Raw genomic sequence first — 16,865 nt, 5'->3', positions numbered from 1 at the left:
TCAGAAGTATCGTTTGATCTTAACCTGCTTTGAGCCTTCTGCTAGCCGCTTAGCACGCTTGATCTGCTCATAGAATGCCAATAGAGTCTCAGAAAATTCCTTATCATGGCAATCAACGAATTTCTTGAGGAATCTCAGTTCTGTAATTCTCAATGCTCCCATCATGGCAGGCCCTTTAATCTGTGGAACCAAACCCATTGCATTTATTCTCTTCAACAAAAGTACTCGAGGCTTCAAAACAGTTTCAAGGTTGGTGAATAATAGAAATGATTTACGAAGAACAATGCTAGCATCAAGCTTCATCGTCCCCAGTATGAAAGTCATGTTCCTCTGGACCTTATCGACAGACAAACTAAGCACTACCGGAGACCGACCAAAAAGACCCATAACCTCATCTTCCGAAAAACCAAATTTGGCAAGGTTGGCAAACTTTTCCTGAATTGTCTCAATTCGAAAACCAGCAATGTGGGAAACAATATACTTGTACATTTTTGAGTCTTGGGATACGCCAGTTCTGTGTATGTATTCGAGCTTCTCCTCATCAAGCTTGGTTCTGGTAAACAAGGCGGGACGTGAAACAAACAGAGGGATTAAGTCCTTCCTAGAAATGCCAAGTCCTTCATAAATGGCAGTGGAGCGTTTAACATGATCAACAGAAGTCTCATTAAGGAGGGCTGGATTCCTGAGGATGGCCTTGAAGACCATCTCCCTTGACCCAAAGAAATTCTCAAGGAAGTTGATGCGCTCATCAAATCCTGAGTATGTGCGACAACAAAGCAATCGTGGCCGGCGATGAATAAGCTTAACTACATCAGAGCTGATGAAACCCAAGCCACGAAGGATATTGAGCTTTAGTTGAAGAATTTCAGGCTTAGCTTTGCAAAGCGAAGGTCGATTCATGAAGATCCTTGATATTTCAGTATCACTGCAGCCCAACTTCCGAAGGATTTCGGCAGATGGAGTGTTGTTTAATGGATCTCCAAGTACTGATTGCTCAAGGTTTTTATCAGAGAAAGACGTGGTAGAGCAGGACCAACGTAAACTGGACCTGACGAAAGTATGGGCTTTAGGCATCATCCGCAAGGGACTGCAGGAGATTGAGAAGAACAAGAGGCTCCAGCAGCCCATCATAAGAAGACAGCTTCTGGACTGTTCACTGCTCAGTTGAAAGCTAAGCAACTCTGAAAGATGGAAACAGGGAGTTGGCTAATAAAGATGGATAGTAACTGCTCTTTCCACTCAAACCTGTAGCTCTCGAAAAGGGGGAAGTTGTTGATTTTATTGGAGGTGGTCCATTCCCTCCTCCTGTACTTTCTGGCACTCTTATGTCCACTATTAGCTGGTGGAATTGTGCATTGGAAATCTCTATCGTCTCTCAGATGTATCCCTACAACTCTATGGAACTTGGAGCGTGTGAATGTTCATCAAAATGAGCATTTCCACAGATCCAAACAGAAATTTTATTTTTGCATATTAAAAGACTGACGTGTGCTGCACAGAAGAAAATGTTAGGAATAATGATAAGTGACCATAGAAGAACTAGAGATGGAAAGATTTTAGACTTGATCAATTCCCAGCATCTAAATAGTGTTATGCAGTTTCACCGAAATAAAAATCATAATAACTATATGCAGAAGCCAAATATGTAAAATACATACTGAAACTTGAAAGATGAAATTTGTAGGATATGCACCTAAATAACTGCAGCACACAAGGACCAGGAAGCTGTTATATCCATTAGGTTTACACAGTACAATATCTTCCAAGCTACATTACTAATTGATTGAATTTGCACTAGCAGACTAAGAAGAATGACTGAATACTGACCTGCCGCCTGTTGAGAGAGATTATTTTGAACAAGGAATCAAACTGGCTATGGTGCTTCATCAGGGTAATTAAGTGACAACATCCAATGGAAACTTACAAACTATCATATAACATTGATTTGAAAATAGCCAAAAGAAAAATATTGCAGTAAGAACCTAGAAGGTTCTATAAGTGAAAGTTGATGATACTATCAAGCATTTAATGTAAAAAACAGCTAGCCAAATAACAAATACAAGAACCACAGCTTTCCCAGTAATTTCACTATTTCAGTACCAACCCAGTTACAATAGAACTTTACAATTTGGTGAAACCTTATTCAAGAACCATTACCCAAAAAAAAGAAACCTTATTCAAGAACTATAACAGACAACAGTTGGTTGATTCAAATATGTTGCCGGGAAACTTGTATACTCAAAAGTTTCCAATCACTATGCATTCAGAACCAAGGATGAATAACATATCCACAAAACCAGCAAGAACTCAGGGATTTTCCAGACAATTTCAGACTGTTTTACGTTCCTTGTAGTACAGAGATTCGAACCTGAAACTAAAAGCAGCAGATAACACTGCCACAATTCAAACTAATGATTCAATTCTTTGATTTACAAGGTCAACTTCCTTCATAAATCTTGATTTCCAACTTATACCATAACCTAGTCAATTGAGCAGGTTCTTCCACTCATAAAATGAACAATAACAAGCAAAACGAAAACAAAATCAAACCAGTAAGAGAGATAAGAAAACGAAAAAGAGAGAAGAATCCACACCAGAAATGTGTGAAGTCCTAGACGGATCATAATTTCCTTTCCTTTCTTGCTTGCTTCATTTGCCGTGTCGATGCAGAGCACACTCTTGAGACAACATTTATTTGGTTCTTTTGCCAGGAAACTATTGGTCTGACGAGCCCAAAATCGGTCTGAAGTAGACCAGACCATTTTGGTTCAGGGTTTTGTTGGGTTTTGAATAACGTGGCTAGTTGGGTTTGACGTGGTGTGCCTCTAGGCTATAGTTCTCACGGTTGGACAATTGAGTTTGGTTCATCTCCCCTGACGAGGACTCTATAATCACAAATTACATGGGCTCACAAGTAAAAATAATAAAATATTTAAATAAAAAATAATTCATCACCTAATTCTATGGGCTTTATAATTTGAGGTCAACAGCGGTCAGGAGAGCACAAAGTGCTCCTCATCAAAGGAGACGATCCAAACTCTGGACAATTCAGATTCGTCACCCTATCAAGGGAGCAAATGCTACTTCCGCCATGAAATAGGGCGGGGCCATGTGGGACCCACCAGCAATTTTATTATTAACGTTTTAATTTTTATTATTATGTTCAAATGTGTGCCCCACCATTTCTATGGTAAAAGAGCCCCCGGCAACAGGTAAGCGATCCTCAATCAACTGTTAGATGCACTTATTCAATCTTAGCTGCTCAAAATATGGTTCGGTTCATTTAAAGAAAAACGTAATACAGTAGGCACCACTGGCACCCTACATCAGTAATTGGTCGTATTGTTCTGGTAGGTCATGTATAATATATGCTCCAAAGTCCCCAGCGTTTGGAACAAGAAGTGATCGGGTTTAGGTAACTATTTTCTGTATTTGTCCCTACTTGCCAAAGTATGTTTTGCTCTTGTAGGTTATGTCATGGCATTAGTTGATGTAATACTATGGTTTTAGCTGGCCATGCTTACAGATCATGATCTCAGCTTCCTGGCATTACAATAACACAAATATTTGAGTTATATATAATCTGGACAGTTGATGGAGCTTGTTGGTTCTTACCCTATACTGTACTGTTTAGATCTGATAGTTTACCGGGAACATGTTATGTTCTAGTATTCCAATTAGTCTACTCTTACCATACATCTCCACATGTTTGATGGTTAATTCTATATGAAAGGTGGTTGTAAGAGGGTCACATGGTAGTCCTCTGGCTACAAGGTATTAAGTTAATTGATACTGTGCAGTTGATCTGTGTCTGGATTCTGAACTGGTGAAATTTCTTGTTGGTGGTGGAGGAACTTCATCATTGTCATGCATCTAGCTTCACAAGGGTAGGTGGCAGTTACCATCTTTTGATATTTGTACATGTGAGTTCATCCTTTGATCCAATTAATGGGCCAAAAATCAAATCATTCACAGCAAAATGAATTTTCAGTCATTTGAAACAGTGTGCCCAATCATGGTGTGGTTTATCATTCATTCATTAAATTGAATCTCTTTCTTGGTAGGTAGAAGCACTTGATTTTGTCAAATACAAGAAGAGATTGGACTGTCAAGCAAATCAACAGCAATGGCAACAACTGGAACACTACTTAAATCTTCTGACGGTAAAAAGACTATGACCACCTTGTGCAAGCAGAAGAAACTAGCACCATAGCACCTTATAAGGGACTAGATGCTACTAACAAGCACAGACGTGAGGAACAACTGGAATGTAGCCAGTTTTAATGCAAATATTCAAAAACAAGCACAGCACTGAAGGTAGAGGTCTTACGTAGAACTTTTGTTTCATAGCATCAGAACCAAGAGCAAACACCAAAATAATTACAAATGGAATCTACATCGTCCTTAACTACAATGCCCTAGGTTTAATGCCCATGATACAAATTAAGCATGTTCACAGGCTGCAGTAAATACTACCCTGAAAGCTGTCAGTAAGGTTTTCCCGTCTAACCCAAAATCTCCAGAACGCAAAACCCACTTCCTGTTAACATTTCTTTTCAGAACAGGAACTCAGCAAACCTTCAAAAATAAAACCTTTCATGGAGAGGTTGGCTACACCATCAAGCAGTCGACCACATCATCTTCCTCACTGAACCATTTGCTTCATTCCACCACTCCACGCCAAACAAACAACACCAGCTTGACCTCAAATTAGATCATCTACATTCTTTGGCATCTCATCAATCTTTGTACTGTAATACTGTTCTATATCCCTGAGAGTCCTTGTGTCTTCGTTGCGGACAAAGTTTATTGCGACACCCTGAGATAAGAGAAACATCCATCATATAATAATAGTTCAAATTGTTAGTAATAAGCTCAGAGGGAGAAAAAGCAAGGTCAGTCTTACACAACAGCCAACCAGAAAGATAAACTGGACCTAGTTATATGCCTCCACATGATGCGATGAGCATCTTGGCGTTAAAGAGAAAATATATAGAAACATACATTAATTTCATGGTAACCACCAACTTTGGATTGTAGCAACTTGAGTTTATGCTACAAACTCTGAAAGCTAGGGTACATGCCTGTGCAGGTAGCCAATAATTCCATGTTTCACATCCTGCTTTAAAGCCCCACAGAGCTGAGCGAAGGACACAAGTCACCACCATTAACTAAAGATTTATTTCACAGTTACCAATTACCTATGACCAATTGTACCATCCTAATTTCAAGCAACTAAAAAAATAATAAAAGAAAACACATACACAACCATGTGCATGGACTGGGGAAGGTCACAACACACACAGCCTTACCACTTTCAGAGAGGCTGTCTCCTGTTTTATTAAATAACATGATATAGGAACTGAATGTCTTAAGACAGATACGAGACTTTAAAACAGGGGATAACACCATCCAACCCGTCAGAGAGATTCCGAAACATTCAACACAGTAAATTTTAGGGTGAAAAATCACCATCAAAACCCAATTATGATGACATCAAAAGCTACTACATATATGATAATATCAAACACATGGCGAAAAATATAACAGATATAAAATTAAACGAAGAAAATGATTAAACATAAACAATAAAATAAATATGAATCAGCAATGAACCCAAGGAAAACACTACCAGTTGCCAGCCTGATCATTCCCAATTAATCAAACTTTTAACATAAGATGGAATCAGCAAAGTTACCTTCCGTCCAAAACGGCCGGATCGACCTATCCTGTGAATGTAGAGCTCACGGTTGTTGGGCAAGTCATAATTGATCACCAAAGACACCTGATTAGGCAAGAAGCAAACATTAACATATTGTTGAATAAGAAATCCACACAGAGATTATAGTCTAGATTTTTTAGAAATAAATGACTGATCTCAAATTATGGTAGGACCACAGAGATAAATGAAGTTTTAATGGTAATGCTACAGTCTTACTATTCAGAAAGTAGAAACAAATCCCCACAAAAGCCACTCAGCTGACCTCACCAGAACCCAACATATCATAGTTCAGCAATTATCTTCCCAAGTAAAGAACTATTGTCCTTTTCCTAAGTACCTCCAAAGAACACCATTTATCAGATGCATTATCATTGGACTAAATAATAAATATTCATTTGACAACCTGAGATTTCCAATACTTATTTGTTTCCAAAATTCTAGAAAGCAAACAAGGATTGAGCATAGACTGTTTCTATTTTCTCAATCACAAATGCACTATAAATATGATTAAGTTCCACCTATCCCTTTTCTTTCTTTTTCTGTTTTCTGGTGAAAATTTAGTGATAAATAATTAATACTCTTTTGTAGAAATATCTATCTGGAAGGGTTGTTGACCATGTTATTGTGGGAGCTGAAATACATGCCTGTTGGACATCAAGCCCCCGAGCCCAAATATCTGTGGTGATGAGCACACGGGTTTTGCCCGACCTGAACTCTGCCATTATAGCATCCCGCTCCTTTTGAGGCATATCCCCATGCATTGAGGAGACTCGGAACTTATTGCTGCGCATCTCCTTTGTCAGCCAATCCACCTGGTCACAACAAAATTTGGGGTTTCATAAACAATGCAAGACAAATCACAGACAATCTTTCTTTAATGGATAAACAAGATTTTGTTGGGCACATCCTAATAAAAATGTACCCATAATAAAATATATATTTGAAAATACAAATTCCAACTCTATAGGAAGTGCTGGCTACACCTTACAAAAACACTCTTTTACGGATATCCCGATGACGTAGCCTAAGATTGATAGGAAATCAACAACAAGCAAGTTCTTCCAGGAACTTGTATGAACTAATTTGGTTTGGTTAAAAAAGGGGTGTGAGGCCAACTAGAGGTCAGGATTGATGCTAAGAGTACCATGAAGATCACAAAAGTACATGAGCAATTTTCTGACTAACCAAACCACATAATTCCACGCCAGATAATCAAATGAACCACTTGAACCACACTCACCTTCTCTATTTCCATTTTACCACTTAAAAGAACAAGAAGAAAAAAAGAAAAAAAAAAGCAGCAAACAAAGAAATGAAAAAAAATTTTAAAAAATTAGTGATTTCATTACCTTACGCTTTGTATTGCAGAAAATGACAGTCTGGATAACGGTAAAAGTCTCATAAAGATCACATAAAGTATCAAACTTCCACTCTTCTCTTTCAACGGCAACAAAGAATTGTTTGATGCCCTGTCACAAAAAATATATAATTAAAGCAACAAAAATGAAAAATGCATAAGTCAGATAACAGCTAATCTATTGATCCTACCCTGTCAAATCACCCCCCAAAGAAAAATCAACCATGAGTTGCATACCTCTAAAGTCAATTCATCACGCTTCACAAGGATCCTAATAGGATCAGTCATAAATTTGTTTGTGATTTCCAATATCTCGTGCGGAAGAGTGGCAGAAATCAATACAACCTACAGATAACAATAATTCACATGTCAAAAACTTTTCCCAACAGAAGAAAAAAACAAATAGTGACCGGAATAACATATTAACTAGCAAGATGAAACAGACTGTGAAGCTTAGTAGCCTAGTCAGTATGACTCATTTTAAGTGCATGCCTAGGTTGCAAATCGACTAGCAGTCATCCAACTCAAGGTTTAGACAGTTCTGCAGTACAGGACCACTGCCTAGTGCTGATCCCACCTGTGTGGGGGTACTGAGAGGGGTTAGTTCAGTGTCCATTCTAATTTTCAGCATTTTAGAACAAACTGACCACCCTCAAGATTCGGACCTTAATCTTCCCTAACTTAAATCAATTTTGGAACATGCACACAAGGTAAAAATGAAAACAAAAAATTCGCTGACGTTTTTAGACACACATCTTAAAAGATATCTAACATGTTGTAGAGTTGCAAACCAGAACACAGTCCACATAAAGAAATGCCAGCCAGGTCCCAGGCCCCCAAAATTTTCGGCCAGCAAACCTCTTAAAAAATTGATCAAAGAACCATTTAAAAAAACATTCTTTCCAAGATTGCAAAACTCATTGTGGCTGAAACTAACCACATGAATAGGAAGCTTCCTTCATGATCAGAGCAGGGAACTGCATCAGCTATCCTATACTTGGCTACATAAGGGCCTCAATTTGGAAGGATGGGGGAAAAAAAAACTACCATGACAGAAACCTACTCTCAGCTGGCTCAAGCCAGCATTAGTAGTGAAATTTTATATATTACATACCTGAAGCTCAACTGGAAGATATCTATAAACATCATAAATTTTATCCTTAAACCCCTTGCTCAACATCTCATCAGATTCATCCTGTCAATGTCATGGAATAAAAATTAGGCTTCATCCAATTTAAAAAGCAAAGCTATCAAAAAGAAATATTTACGAGAAAGAAGTGATAACTAACAAGGACTAATAATTTGATGGCCTTTGTCCGCAAGGTTCTTCTCTTGATCATATCATAGACCCTGCCTGGTGTCCCAGACACTACATGGACTCCATACTCAAGCTTCTTTATATCTTCACCTACACTTTTGCCTCCAATACAAGCATGGGCTTGTATGTTTATGAAATCACCAATTGCTAATATTACTTTCTCAGTCTGAGCAGCAAGTTCTCTGGTTGGAGACAAGATCAGAGCTTGGACCCTGATAGACAGGACACGTATTATATTAGGCATTACAGAATGATCGAACTTAAAATTAATATGCAGCAAGTGCTTTAACTCATTGATGCAGGCAGGGATCAAAAGACCCTCAAATAAGCCAACTGATCATGCCCCAAGGAAATTCAATTGAGCCACCTAAAACAGAAACTACAAAAACTATATGGTGAAGATTGTAGAACACCAGCATGGAAAGAAAATCCCAATGCAGGAAATAAGCTTGAAAACAAAACCAGCATGACAAAGCCACTCAACCAGACCAGCTTGTGTTCCCATGACAGGCTCTAAAACACCCCTGAAAAGCTCAAATGCAACTTACTGCTGACGTTTTCTTATCTGTGATATCTTGTTTTGGGTTACTACGTGTCCTTGTCTGATTGATCATAATTCACCTTGTAATCCAGCTGCCATTTTGATATGATCTCTCCCTATCACATATTGTTCACAGACCTTTCCCCTGTTTCTGGCAGGACATTTATTTTTTTCTTGCTGTATTGCTCATAAGTGATTCCTTCCACTTCCACTACCTGCAGGTACCATACTTTTTCCTCTATTATCCTGTTTGTTCTATTTTTGTTCCTCTATAGTCTTTATCCCATGCCTGTTATGGCTTTAATGTGAGCCATACAGGGAGTTTGCAACCCATCTTGTTTATTTTCCCTGCACCTTATTTGTTGGGACTTAGGTTATTCATTAATAAGTAAATCAAAACCAGAACCTCAGACTCGGAACCCCTTCTACTTTGAGAACCAAAACCACAAAGGAGACTGGTTCCTGAACTATTGTCTAACAGCACTTACAATTTATTGACTTATCTACCTTCTAATTTCAGTGCTTCTGTAGAATCAACAGGTCTGCCAGTGTATGACATTACATTATGACCTCCCCATAAAATTCCCAGTGGATCCATCTCTTGTGGAGAGAGTTCTCTAACTTGACAAGCGTTGAACACCACTGCTGCCTTTCTTTTCTTATAGTAGGAGGGAGTCTTTGCTTATAGTAGGAGGAAGAAGACGATTTGTTGATGTATCACCATAAGTCCCCTTTTTGCCAAGATTACCACTCCCTTTTTTCCCTTGACCTACTCTTGTCTTCATTTTAATGCCCATTACAAGGTTGCTCATCTGCTTTAATTTGTAATTCCTCTCAACCTTTCCCTTTTATATACTCAAAAAGCCCTTGAAAAATGTGGTCAATTACCAGATTTTCACAATTCATTATAATTTGGTTATTAACTCCTTTAGCTGGGCCCAGTAATCCTAGGGTAGAGTTTTGAAACCTGGGACTGCATGAATTAATCACAGGTTAGCCATTATCTCATCCATCTTTGTTATTGATAGTCAATGTTATTACAATTATATAGGAGCATTTCTGCTAACTACTGGCTTCTATGGTTATATGTGTTCAAGTTAGATTCTGTTGGTTATGTTGGCCTTTGCTGTTCCAAGCTGAAGCCTAGAATAAATATCATAATGTATTACCATGGTGCTTTTCCAATCAGGGTTATGTGATATTCTTTGTTTGTTGCCTTTAGTTACCGCGATGGTTATTTTCCCTGTAATTATGCAAAACTTACATTCTAAATAATATATTAGACTTCAATGGTTATTCTAGTACTCTAGCTATACAAACTCTTTTCTTCTTTCCTCTTCTCATTTACATCCAAGGAATCTTACGCACTGATTTCAGTTCTCCAATTTTTCACAATGTTTTTTTTCAAATATAGTTTTACTTAAATCTTCTTCCTTTGCACATACAAAATATTGTACACCTCCTGCATGTAACAAAGACAAGCTCATCAATTAATTATGGTCTAGACTAAACTGAAACTTAGTAGGCAATTACAAAGCCTCAACACTAAGCCACTCCAAGTAATGAATTTTACTAGCAGCCGTTCAAAAAGACATGAAAGAAGTTAGTTCTTTTCTTTTACCATCTGTGATTTCAATTGCAAAAAGAAAGAAATAAAGAAAAACCATCAAAACAGGTCATCCAGCATCTAAAACAATCACTCAAGAGTAGAAATAAAAACCCTAGACTCTAAACCAAACTATGCGAACATCCTTTCCTATATATTGGCAGAGGGGTACCCATATAGAAGAAACCGAAAAACAAAATTGTGCACAATAAGGTGGGGGAGGGGACCCAAAAACAAAACTAGGAGATAGAAAGAAAATCACAAAGACAAAGAGAAACAAACATACTCTCTGGATGATACATCAACCATCTGGCAAACAGTGACGGCAATCATAGAGGTCTTGCCAGTACCAGATTGTGCCTGAGCAATCACATCGCGACCTCGGATAATGGGCACAACCGCTCTTTGTTGTATAGCAGAAGGTTTCTTGAACCCATATTGATAAATCCCTTTGAGAAGATCATCTTTAATACCCATTTGATCAAATGATGTAATAGCCTCAACGCCAGGACTAGTTTCGAAAACTCGGTCATCATCTTCGGCAATGGATCCCTGACCGTTTCGCCGACTGGGACGTTTAACTGGAGACATTTTGAAACTAAGGAGCTGAAGAATTCCCCTTTTTCCTTTATCTCCTGCCCAAGCAAAGATTTTTAGGTATAAAACCAGAAAGCAATAGATAAGTGACAGAAAATCAGGAACAAACAAGGTTCCAATTGGGTGGAACCTGGAACCGGTTGGTCTATGAACGAGTTTGGTTGGGATGTCAAGTACACTGGCGCTCAAGTTCTGGTTTCCAAGTTCTCAATGAAAGGGAAGGGACGCACATATGCATCAGTGTTCTTCATGTTTGCTTGCCTTGGAAAGGGAAGCCGTAATGTGCAGAGGACACCAGGAGGTCTTCTCTTCCGGCAACGGTGGAATAATATGCAAGTCGTGACGAGTTCTGCTTTCCTCTCACTGTTTACCCCGGGAAAGTCACTGCCGCCGAAGCACTTGCCCATCCGTTCTTTCAAGTAAAGGGGAACTGCTAAGGAGAGATTACATAAATAGATTCCCAACACTAGGAATCGGAATCAGAAGATTAGATTAGAATAAATCCTAATTGCAGTAGCAGCTCTACGATACTTTGTCAAGCCTAGGCATGCAGTGGTTGGGATTAGGTCACATAAGCAAAAATTAATCAAAACAGTTGTAAACCTAAAGTTCTAAAGTGCGGAAGTATATATGTGAATACAAATAAAGGGTTTCGAAGACAACCCGATTGAGCCGTTGAAGCTCGCACAGTCTTTCCGATCAGGAGAAGATTTAACATTCTGGGTTGGATATAAATTACTTACCGATTTTGATTAGATCAACGGAGGGTCTTCAGCTGCTTCCGTTCCTTCTGTTCATCTCTGAAGCCAATGTACTCTTGTTCTGGTCAGGAGACTCCCAAGCCCAGGGCATTGGATTTCTTTGAAAACAGCTAAGGACCGTAAGGTATCGAAACAGGACATCTGTGAGAGGTTTTCTAGGGTTCAGTCCGGTTAATGGAAATTTAGGATTAGTCGGGTAGAGGCAGGATGTAATTTCAAAATTTTCAAACCTTTAAATGTAAAATTTTATTTACGTATATACTCCCGTACTTTATTGATTAATTTATTTAAGTTCTTTCTTTGCAGCTCCACTCCAGCACTTCGGCAACCCTAGCACCTTCCGAAAGGCTGTTAAGGTCCGTACAACCACCTCGGCAAGGGCTTCTCTCAGCAGAAGACATATTCCACCGAGGATCTTTGCTGGAAACCTTGTTTTTTTATTTGTTGCTGCTGTGAGGCATACAAGCATTATCAGTCTCCGGCAAGGGTTCTTCTCAGGTGAGGATGTGGTATTTCTTTTCAATTTTTCTTATTTTCAGTACTTGTTTTCTTCATCCAATGCTTTCTCTTCATTCATGGCTTTTTAAAATTAAAAATATATATATATTTGAAAATTATTGTAGGTTGTTTATTCTCAGAATCTCAGGCTTCTATTGGGGTCCTTCCCCCTTCCAATACAACTCCTCCTCCCTCCAGCAGCTTCATCAACCTTTTTTCCATCAATTCCTCCTCTCTGTGTTCTGCACTTCATCATGTGGAATATAGTTTTTTTTTTTTTTCCTGATTCATTTAGTTCCTGTAGTTGTTCTGCCAATTGAAGTATGTTGGGCTGATTGTATCATTGTATGATGATCATATATAATTCATATACATTAATACGAATAACATAAATAATATTAGGCTGGTTTACTATTTGCTGTCATTTGTTAATTCAGTTTTGCTATGCCTTTCATTTTATTTCATTTGTGATGGCATGTGTATTTGTCAATCGTATAATTTTCTTTTTAGTTTCAGATACTGTACTGTGTAAGTTTATATGTCTTTCATTCAGTTATTAGGTTAATTTTTTGTTCAGATATGATATATTTATGATGAACAAGGGTGTACGGGATGTAAACTGAAAATGTCATTTAAATGCCTTGACCGCCTTTTGGGGCCTCGTCGCTTCACAGCCTCAAGTGACCTAAATTGCCTCATCTCTTTGACAACTATGTTTATAACATGAAAAATGTTGATTTAAAATCTACAATGGCAATTTTTGTAAATTTGATTACAATTTTCAAATCTGCTTGAAGAAACAGCTTTTATTGAATGCCTACTGTTGCTGAAAATGCTTGCAGAAGCAAGTTTCATCAAGAAGTGTTTTTGCTTCTAGAAGCACTAAGAACTGCTTGTGTTGTTTCAAAGCAAAACGAGTTCATAATATATCATTGTTGTATACATTTTACTACACCTGATTTTTTGAAGAGTACTATTACTGTCACATCAATTTAATACCCATATTTATCTGTCACTAACCATAGGAAGACATAGGTTGGAATGCTCCCCTAACTTTTATCGCTGTCAATGTTCTCTTTCATACAGAAGGCAATGGGGAGCAGAGCTTTATTTGCATTTGGGGGACTATCAGTATCCACTCTGTTGAAGCCGCGTCTTGGTTTGGAAGCTCGCAACTTCACAGCTCGATCTTCTCTTCTTCCCCTAGACGTTCAAAATCTATCGAAGACAGCTCGGATCACTCTCACCTCTAAGGAGGTAATACAACAAACAAATGCATACAGAAACTATATTCACTCACTGAGTTTTAATGTTTAATTCAAGCCATGTGAACTAATTGTAGGTTGAAGAATTCGCTCCCAAAATTGGCCAAGTGATTGACTGGTATGTATGCAAATAGACTCTTTATAAGATCTTCTTGAGTAGTTGGTTGAATTTATTCTGGTAGGTCATGGATAATATACTTCATTACAGTTGTGCTGTTTTATTTATCTTTTAAACACAAGTCCAATAAAGTAATGTATATTACCCAAAAATATCCTTATCTTGTCCGTTCTCTCATACTCCATTATGAGTAGGATCATCGAAGTTTCGTAGTTGTCAAGGCATCGCTAGGCATCAAGGCACTTTTTTGGGTCCAAGGTGAGAAACACACCTTGTGCCCTCGTGACACATTTTACAGGTTTTCTACACTTCATGAGCTTGTGTTGATTTATGTTTATTGCTTTGTTTTTTGTTAATATTACTTTATTAAATCCTTTGATAGGATTATCGTAAGTTGGTTTTCCTATATTAAGTCATTATTAACTTAATTTAAAAATATTGCATTTCTATGGCTTCCATGTTGTGTTTAAGTGTACTAATACAAATGATTATTACTATATTACATATGTTGCATGCCTCGGTGGATGTCTTATAGCCTGTACATCTCTCCAGTGCCTTGGATCACCTAGCCGCTACAATGCATAGTTTCTCTTCTGTAATTGACATACTCCCAGCAATATAGGCATTCACGGGAAGGGAAAAAAATTTACTTTTTCGGTTTTCCCATTGTCATCAGTGTCAGGTTTTTTCGGTTCATATGATATTCGATGTGTCCATGTTTTCATGATATTGTCGTGATTTTTATTCTAATGGTTTTTTATTGCTCTTGCTTCTCATTACAGGTTTGGACAACTTCAGGCTGTTGATCTTCAGAGTATAGAGCCTGCACTTAGGGCAGGTATGGAGCAGCCTTCCATATATTATATACATGATGACTTCAAGTTATGTTAAACTGTCCTCTTGTGATGGTGCCTCCTGTCAGACTCAGAATATATTCTTTTCATTTAAAATCACCATGTCTAGGCAGCACTGATATAGTTGAATAATTGAAAGAAAGACAAACTTTCCTAAATTCCTACTATGTTACTGAATAAGAAAATAAGATTGTGTCTTAGTTTTCTAGGATTAAATAAAATATGTGATTATTCTTTTTATTTGAAACCTAGTACCTATTTTTTATCACATATACGTTCATGAACGAAAATGTTTGTGGGTGGATGTTTATGTTTTCTGCTGCTCTCCATTCTGATGTAACTCTGCAGTCTGCAAGGTTGATAACATTTGATCCCTGTATGCATACAACAAAAACAAGCTTGTTCCCAACAAAAGGGGGTCGGTTACGTGGATCCTTACCTTCCAAACAGTTCTATTTGAAAGCATACCAGCTATGCATATCCTTTCTCACCATTTCCCTTAAGGTTGTTTTAGGTTTGCCTCTAGTTCTTCTAATTTCTTTGATCTTGAGTAAATTGCTTCTCCACACGGGGGTATTTAAATGCCTCCATCAAACATGGCTATGCCACCCCAATCAACTTTTTTGTAGCTTATCATTTGATCTATGAATGTGTTTCCAAATATTCATACCCACATTTGTATTATGTGATGTTTTGTTGCACATGAACCTGACACAACTTGGCTATAGTTCCTTTATCTTTTCCCCTTGTGCATTGCCATGGATCATCTCTACATTTATCCGTGGACATAGCGGTTACTTGTCCATTAAGGCCTTGCTTTTGTTCCTGTAATGTTTATTCTTTAACTTCTTTTTTAATTTTTGGGCACAGAGACTGAAAGTGACAATTTTCGTGCTGATGTGCCTGAATCATTTGAGAATCGGTATTGGAGACTCATCTTCTTATCCTTGTTCTGTTTCCTCAACTTTTCTGAACTTAGTTTGCATTATATTACTCTGATTAAATTAAATCTGATGTAACTTTTACTATAAACAGGGAGGCCATGTTAGCATCTGTTCCAAGCTATGAGGAGCCATACATCAAAGTCCCCAGAGTTTTGAACAAGGAGTGATGGGGTTTGTGTTAACTATTCTCTGTAATTACTCCTTGCCAAATATGTTTTGCTCTTGCTAGTTATGATGGCATCAATTCATGTAATACCTATGGTTTTAGTTGGCCATGCCTACAGATTTTGGTCTCAGCTTCCTGGGATTACAATAACACAAATATTTGAGTTACATATAATCTGGACAGAGTAGAGAGCTTGTTGATTCTTACCTTATATTGTACTTTCTAGATCTAGCAGTGTACATCGAACGTGTTAGGTTCAAGTTATTCCACTAGTCTTATAATGCATCTCTACACATTGGTTGGTCAATTCCATGTGAAAGATGGCGGTAAGAGGGTCACCCTGGTAATCCTCTGGCTACGGTCTGTGTCTGGACTCTGAACTGGTGAAATTTCTGGTTGGTAGTGGGGGAACTTCATCATCGTCATGCATCGGGCTTTACAAGGGTAGCTGGCAGTTATCATCATTTGATATTTGTAAATGTGATTGGTCAGTTCATCCTTTGATCCAATTAATGGGCCAAAAATCAAATCATTAAGCAATGTGAATTTTCAGTCATATGATACTTTGTGCCCAATCATGGTTTGGTTTATTTTTCTTTCATAAAGTTGAATCTCTTTCTTGGTAGGTAGTTGGTTTGACAATGCAGGAACTGTGCCTATTTTGTTGGATAATAAGCTTTAAATTGATTTTTATGTGTGGGACTATACCATTGACCACCTAAATAAACCTATAAGCTGAGAAGACACCAGAAAACCTAAGAGGGTGTAGACTCTGGACAAAAACAATTGTGTTGAACTATTCCCAAGTATTATAACTATTATTCATTAGGAAGGATGCAAGAGGAAAACTAAGGATTAGCGAGTACATAAATCATCCCAGGTCATGGTACTTTTATGGCACTCTTGGAGCTGGATCTTCATAAGTCATTATATTTGGAATTCCATGCACACTGATGGTCATCTTAGAGTGGCTCTATCTGTGACCCATAGAATAAAGAAGATTTTCTACCAAGATGTTTGGGAAAGATTTTTCCTTTGATGATTTGTGATGCTGTTTCAAGTTTCAACCATATTCATGCCCTTTGGTTATTGAAAATTGCTTGCTATCTGTAGGATTT

General features: G+C 37.9%; 3 protein-coding genes across 9 annotated transcripts; 1 reads left to right on the top strand and 2 right to left on the bottom strand.

The window, feature by feature from the left end:
- LOC149005796 (uncharacterized) lies at positions 1 to 1,074 on the bottom strand. Its single transcript, XM_089135992.1, has one exon. The coding sequence runs from the start codon at positions 1,072 to 1,074 to the stop codon at positions 1 to 3; it is 1,074 nt and encodes a 357-aa protein (XP_088992118.1).
- A 2,557-nt stretch (positions 1,075 to 3,631) lies between these two features.
- LOC149005795 (eukaryotic initiation factor 4A-3-like) lies at positions 3,632 to 11,972 on the bottom strand. 4 transcript variants are annotated; one of them, XM_089168762.1, is made up of 10 exons: positions 11,885 to 11,972; positions 11,272 to 11,607; positions 10,831 to 11,179; positions 8,369 to 8,609; positions 8,194 to 8,274; positions 7,317 to 7,424; positions 7,072 to 7,191; positions 6,367 to 6,534; positions 5,699 to 5,785; positions 3,632 to 4,819 (listed from the first exon to the last, which is right to left on the bottom strand). In XM_089168762.1, the coding sequence occupies exons 3-10, from the start codon at positions 11,133 to 11,135 to the stop codon at positions 4,706 to 4,708; spliced, it is 1,224 nt and encodes a 407-aa protein (XP_089024888.1). In that variant the 5' UTR covers positions 11,136 to 11,179; positions 11,272 to 11,607; positions 11,885 to 11,972; the 3' UTR covers positions 3,632 to 4,705. The 4 variants fall into 4 exon arrangements, with proteins under 4 accessions (XP_089024888.1, XP_089024890.1, XP_089024891.1 ...); XM_089168764.1 differs by having other exon boundaries at positions 11,272 to 11,571; positions 11,885 to 11,970; XM_089168765.1 differs by having other exon boundaries at positions 11,272 to 11,574; positions 11,885 to 11,965.
- LOC149005794 (glutamyl-tRNA(Gln) amidotransferase subunit C) lies at positions 11,946 to 16,485 on the top strand. 4 transcript variants are annotated; one of them, XM_089168770.1, is made up of 8 exons: positions 11,946 to 12,026; positions 12,209 to 12,400; positions 13,487 to 13,657; positions 13,743 to 13,783; positions 14,566 to 14,621; positions 15,508 to 15,559; positions 15,673 to 15,752; positions 15,974 to 16,485. In XM_089168770.1, the coding sequence occupies exons 3-7, from the start codon at positions 13,493 to 13,495 to the stop codon at positions 15,746 to 15,748; spliced, it is 390 nt and encodes a 129-aa protein (XP_089024896.1). In that variant the 5' UTR covers positions 11,946 to 12,026; positions 12,209 to 12,400; positions 13,487 to 13,492; the 3' UTR covers positions 15,749 to 15,752; positions 15,974 to 16,485. The 4 variants fall into 4 exon arrangements, with proteins under 4 accessions (XP_089024896.1, XP_089024897.1, XP_089024894.1 ...); XM_089168771.1 differs by having other exon boundaries at positions 13,490 to 13,657; positions 15,673 to 16,485; XM_089168768.1 differs by having other exon boundaries at positions 15,673 to 16,485.
- The last annotated feature ends 380 nt before the right edge of the window (positions 16,486 to 16,865 follow it).

The sequence above is a fragment of the Hakea prostrata genome, chromosome 9 (assembly GCF_041222555.1).
Source record: "Hakea prostrata isolate BN-2017 chromosome 9, UWA_Hpros_2, whole genome shotgun sequence".
In the NCBI taxonomy this organism is placed as follows: Eukaryota; Viridiplantae; Streptophyta; class Magnoliopsida; order Proteales; family Proteaceae; genus Hakea; species Hakea prostrata.
Note: the sequence above shows the minus strand (reverse complement) of the source record. Positions and strands in the feature narration are given on the sequence as shown.

Excerpts from the sequence above, each read along its gene's own strand:
- LOC149005796 (XM_089135992.1), bottom strand. The coding sequence starts at position 1,074 with ATGCCTAAAGCCCATACTTTCGTCAGGTCCAGTTTACGTTGGTCCTGC.
- LOC149005795 (XM_089168762.1), bottom strand. The coding sequence starts at position 11,135 with ATGTCTCCAGTTAAACGTCCCAGTCGGCGAAACGGTCAGGGATCCATT. Across the intron at positions 7,425-8,193 it reads ATCTTCCAGTTGAGCTTCAG|GTTGTATTGATTTCTGCCAC; the intron begins GTATGTAATATA and ends TGTTATCTGTAG. Across the intron at positions 7,192-7,316 it reads GTGATGAATTGACTTTAGAG|GGCATCAAACAATTCTTTGT; the intron begins GTATGCAACTCA and ends TTTTTGTGACAG.
- LOC149005794 (XM_089168771.1), top strand. The coding sequence starts at position 13,493 with ATGGGGAGCAGAGCTTTATTTGCATTTGGGGGACTATCAGTATCCACT. Across the intron at positions 13,784-14,565 it reads ATTGGCCAAGTGATTGACTG|GTTTGGACAACTTCAGGCTG; the intron begins GTATGTATGCAA and ends TTCTCATTACAG. Across the intron at positions 15,560-15,672 it reads CCTGAATCATTTGAGAATCG|GGAGGCCATGTTAGCATCTG; the intron begins GTATTGGAGACT and ends TACTATAAACAG.